The sequence below is a fragment of the Ursus arctos genome, unplaced genomic scaffold, assembly GCF_023065955.2.
Source record: "Ursus arctos isolate Adak ecotype North America unplaced genomic scaffold, UrsArc2.0 scaffold_27, whole genome shotgun sequence".
In the NCBI taxonomy this organism is placed as follows: Eukaryota; Metazoa; Chordata; class Mammalia; order Carnivora; family Ursidae; genus Ursus; species Ursus arctos.
The window spans coordinates 36,261,969-36,267,115 of NW_026622952.1; the positions used below are offsets into that span (position 1 = coordinate 36,261,969).

The window sequence follows — 5,147 nt, forward strand, 5'->3', positions numbered from 1 at the left end:
CCCCTGTTGTTGGGGTCCCCCCTGCACTCAAGCTGCCCCCTTTCCTGGTGGCGCTGAATGCCAGGCCCAGAAGTACTTCACGGTAGAATGAATGATTGAATGATTGAATGGAGGGAAGAGGGGATTCGGCAGGTTGCCAGATTATGAGGTAATGACAGCATCAAGTGACGTTAGCATTTATTTTGGAGGATCTTGATTTATTTGCGAGAGCACACAACCCTGAAGAGGCCCAAATCCAAGCGGCGAGCGTGGTGAGGGACACCGTTACAAAAACCCAACCAGCCTGAAATCCCTTGGCCGGGAGCGGGTCCCGTGCGGGCCGAGGTTAGAGCAAGCCCTGCTCGAGGCGTGGGTCCCGTGTCGGCCCCAGCCTAAGCCTTCTTGTGCTATAAATACAGCGGCCCACATGCCGCAGAGACATGGTGTTCCCTCTGCTCGCCGGGACAGATAACATGAATTTGCCCTTTAAACGTCCCAAGCTGCAGGCACAGCCCCCGGCCCACCCCGGCCTCCCGGAAGCGCCTTCGCCCCGGTTGCCCTCTGCCGAGGAGGGGGACCGCGAGGGGGTGTCCGGGCACCTGCCCAACCAATGCGCAATGCGCGCGCGGCCCCGGGGTCCCTCCTCCTCTCGCGAGAGACGGCGGGGGATATAAGGAGGGCTGCGGGGCGAGACGGGCGGTCCCTTCGCGTCGCGCAGGGACGGAGACCGGGCGGCGGTGCCTGGCCGGGCGGAGGCGAGAGCGCGGCTGCCGGAGGCTGTGTGCGCGCGGCTGTCACCATGAGTGATCACGCATTGAGCTTCCTGAAGGATTTCCTGGCCGGCGGCGTTGCCGCTGCCGTGTCCAAGACCGCGGTCGCCCCCATCGAGAGGGTCAAACTGCTGCTGCAGGTGGGCACGGCGGGGGCGCGGGCGCGGCGGGCCGGGTGCGGGGCGGGCAGGGCGCGCGGGACGCGGGCGAGCAGCGGCTGCCAGGGGGAGCGGGGCGGGCCAGCCGCAGCAAATCCGTGCTAGGCCACAGGCCCCGGCGCCCGGCCTGCGCGAAGGGGAAGGTGCCCTCTGCGTAGACAGGTCCAGCGTCAGTAGCAGATTCCTGGTGTCGGGTGGCGCCCTGCGTTCGGGTGTCTATATATGGAAACCCACCCCAAGCAGGTTACAGCCTGCCAGATCCTGCTCTTGGGACAGCACTGACCCTCCACTTAGGCCTCCTAGGTCGGCCTCACCTTTTGATTTTCAGTGCCCCTTGGACCTTTTTTCTTGCGTCCACTTTCTACCATACAAACCTCAGAATAATTATTACTCAAAAACTTGCGTACCGTGTTCCATGCGCCATGCTGTAGGCTGACATATATTTCATTTATCTTTGTATAACCTGTTAAGATAGGTATTATCCCCCTTTTTTACAGCTGAAGAAACAGGTTTTGAGAGATTTTAAGAAAGAGTTTGCGGAATAGAGTCATATCCCTTACCCTGTCCCCAGATCTTTTCCTCTGCAGTCTGGTCTCTGGTTTATCATCCTCATCCTATCTATCGTGTTTGTCTCTACTTGCCCAAAAGGCAAGGGCCCCTCAATGAGAAACTCGGCCTTTTCATTTTGGGAGTCAAAATTATCAAAAAGAAAAACCCCAACAACAGCAACAAAACCCTCAGTAATTAATTACTTGGATAATCTGTTTGAACATTTTCAGGCTCTTAATACCTGGTGGATTTATTCTACTTCTGTGAGAGCAGCCACTCCTCAGATATCCTGGTCTCCAGGGAGACTGCGTGAGACTGAGAAATCACTATCTCTGTTGTTAAATCACAGCAGATGCTCTTTAGGGCAGGGATCTTTAATCATTTCTATCTCCGGATAAGCCTGTAGTGTAGTTCTGGCACCTAGGAAAAAGGCAGTGCATAAATAACGCTTTACAAAGAAATCTTTTCAGTTTATTTGGGGAAGAACCTTTTCTCAAGTGCCCTGATAATTGAGGCAAAAGTGGATTTTTTTTTTTTTTTGCTTGTTATCCAAGTAGCCAACGTACTTATTTAGTTAATATCTGCTTGATTTGCTCATATATTTTAAAAAAGAAAATCAAGGGGTTGTAAACGTTCATTTGCTCCTGTCCTCTTTCCTTCTCCCTCTGCTCCGGCCATCCTCACCCAATTCCTCCCCTCCCCCCGCCACAGGTCCAGCATGCCAGCAAACAGATCAGTGCCGAGAAGCAGTACAAAGGGATCATTGATTGTGTGGTGAGAATCCCCAAGGAGCAGGGCTTTCTATCCTTCTGGAGGGGTAACCTGGCCAACGTGATCCGTTACTTCCCCACCCAAGCTCTCAACTTCGCCTTCAAGGACAAGTACAAGCAGATCTTCCTGGGGGGCGTGGACCGGCATAAGCAATTCTGGCGCTACTTTGCCGGTAACCTGGCTTCCGGTGGGGCAGCTGGGGCCACCTCCCTCTGCTTTGTCTACCCGCTGGACTTTGCTAGGACCAGGTTGGCTGCTGACGTGGGCAAGGGTGCCGCCCAGCGCGAGTTCAGTGGTCTGGGTGACTGTCTCACCAAGATCTTCAAGTCTGATGGCCTGAAGGGTCTCTACCAGGGTTTCAGCGTCTCTGTCCAGGGCATCATTATCTACAGAGCGGCCTACTTTGGAGTCTACGACACTGCCAAGGGTGAGAGAGGGGCCTCAGGGGGTGCGGAGTGGGGAGGAGGAAGGGCCCCAGGGGTCTGTAACTCATGAAGGATGGGATATTAATCTTGGTTTTCTTCCTAGTCCCTGGGCTAAACGGATGCTTCTGAATGAGGAGGTGGTATGGTGTGGATAAATAGCTAAAGGACTCTCCGTGTCCTCTACTGAAATGATCTCTGGCCTTGAGTTACCCAGAGAGGAAGGGGAGCCTGCTTCCCCCTTGCCACAGCTCTGTCGGTGACTGAGTTGAACTTGGAGCTATTTCAACATGCCCTGTACACTGGGCACAACTCTGGCTTCCCTGGATCCAGAGGTTGGCTGCCTGGTTGTGAGGCACCCACAAGGGGCAGGTTCTTCCAGAAGGGTAGTGCATGGAGTTGGAGGGTACGGTAGCCTCTTCTCCATCCCTACTTGCTTTTGGCTGAGCTGCTGAGAGAAATCACTTCACAGCCATTTGGCTTCTTGCCTCTGCTCACAGGGATGTTGCCTGACCCCAAGAATGTGCACATTATTGTGAGCTGGATGATTGCCCAGAGCGTGACAGCCGTCGCAGGGCTGGTGTCCTACCCCTTTGACACTGTCCGCCGTAGGATGATGATGCAGTCTGGCCGGAAAGGGGGTAAGCCTGACACCTACTGGTCTAACTCTTATTTCTCTTCCCAAGGAGAACACTATTCAGTGTTCTTTCCAGTCTTCACTATTCTGGTTGTTAAAATTATGTGATAAGAACTTAGGAAAGCAGCTTTATAGTCAGTCCCCCTCAACACTGTCAACTGTTCCTTTAGAGAAAAGAATGTGTTTCTATCACAGAGATAAGAACACCAAAAATGAGATATTTAGAGGTGAACTTAACTAAGTATCTAATTATGATAGAGGCAATTGGCCCTTTTTCCTTAGAGCCTGGGTACAGAAATACAGGAAACTAATTAGCTAGTTTATTTAAAAATAATTCTTGCTTTTGTTATCTAGCTATTCCAAGTGTTAGTGGGAGAGGGTGCTTTTGTTGGGTGACATGGCCTGAAGCCGGTTTGGCTTCCATAGGCTGAAACATGAAATTGCCATTTTTAGCGTCAAAAAGTCAAATATTGGTTCCATATGCTTCAACCTCATAGTTGTATCTCTTTTAACCGTGTCATCTTGAGACTCTGCCCATAAAATTTTCTTTTCTCATCCATAAAAAGGAGGACCACCCAGCTTAATACTTCCACTCCACCCCGTCCCCTCCCATTTTACAGTTTGAGCATGTGTGTGAGTTAGCCAATTGCTCTAGTTCTTCATCTGATTTTGGGTGGAAGGAAGAGGACTGACAAGAGACACTGCCTGACAGTTATGCAAGAGGGTGTCTAGCTGGACACTGCATAGAGTTGGGGCTTAGAGCTCAAGTGACTGACTTAGAATTCTAACACTGTGTGTAGATGTCTTTCAGAGGAAAAGCCTCTTTCCTCCAGAATTATAAAGCCCTTACCAACATTTGTTTCCACAGCGGATATTATGTACACTGGGACGGTGGACTGCTGGAGGAAGATTGCAAAAGATGAAGGAGCCAAGGCTTTCTTCAAAGGTGCCTGGTCCAATGTGTTGAGAGGCATGGGCGGAGCTTTTGTATTGGTGTTGTATGATGAGATCAAAAAATACGTTTAATGTAGTTAAAACTCAAGGTCATTGGTTCCAGATCCATTGTGTGGTTTAACAGACTTTTCCTATGGGAAGTAAAAAGAAAGATCTGGGATAAAACCAGACTGAAAGGAATACCTCAGAAAAAAAAGCTTCACTGAGTGTTCATTAAACCACAAATGTATTTTGTATTTATTTTACATTTAAATTCCCACGTCAGATATAACATAACTTATCATACTTGTACGACTGAAGAACTGATAATGAAGAAGATAACTGAATGTGAAATCTCAATAAAGACCACTTAATGCACCATGTTTTTTTTGAATTCTTGTTAACTGCTACGTGGATTTAAACATAAGACCATAAATGCGTGTTTTCTAGCGTGACTGACTTATGTAACTCAGTGGCCCAGCTTCTGAAGGTCAGATGTTCTACTGTGTATCATGAGTACCTACAATGCTTATAGTTCTGGTTTTCAAACTTTGGCAGCTTTTACCCACTTTCTATCTTACCTCATGCTGTGGTGCTGGGGGCTCCATAGTGGTGGCATGGATCACGGCTTTCATAGTCCCACCTGATTTTATGCACTTTCATGCAATCTTCAGGATTGAAATTCCACTAAACAGTTTCAGGAGTTTTGTGAGATGAGGAAATGTTCTGTTTTAGGGCCTGTAGAGAACTGTGATACTTAGAATTTTATGACAGGTGGGCAGTATTCATTGACAATCAGGTAGCAAGCTAGTATTTAGTACCTGTTAGGCTCTGTGGAAGAGAAAAAAAGACAGGAACCCATTCTGAAAGAAGCTTCCATGGGGTTGGGAGAGACGAGTGAAATGGGCATTACTATCTAATATAATCT

The 5,147-nt window shown here is 49.4% G+C and overlaps 1 protein-coding gene across 1 annotated transcript; it reads left to right on the forward strand.

The window, feature by feature from the left end:
- Positions 1-656: 656 nt before the first annotated feature.
- SLC25A4 (solute carrier family 25 member 4) lies at positions 657-4,600 on the forward strand. Its single transcript, XM_026508600.4, has 4 exons — positions 657-889; positions 2,168-2,654; positions 3,150-3,290; positions 4,155-4,600. The coding sequence occupies exons 1-4, from the start codon at positions 779-781 to the stop codon at positions 4,310-4,312; spliced, it is 897 nt and encodes a 298-aa protein (XP_026364385.1). The 5' UTR covers positions 657-778; the 3' UTR covers positions 4,313-4,600.
- Positions 4,601-5,147: the final 547 nt, after the last annotated feature.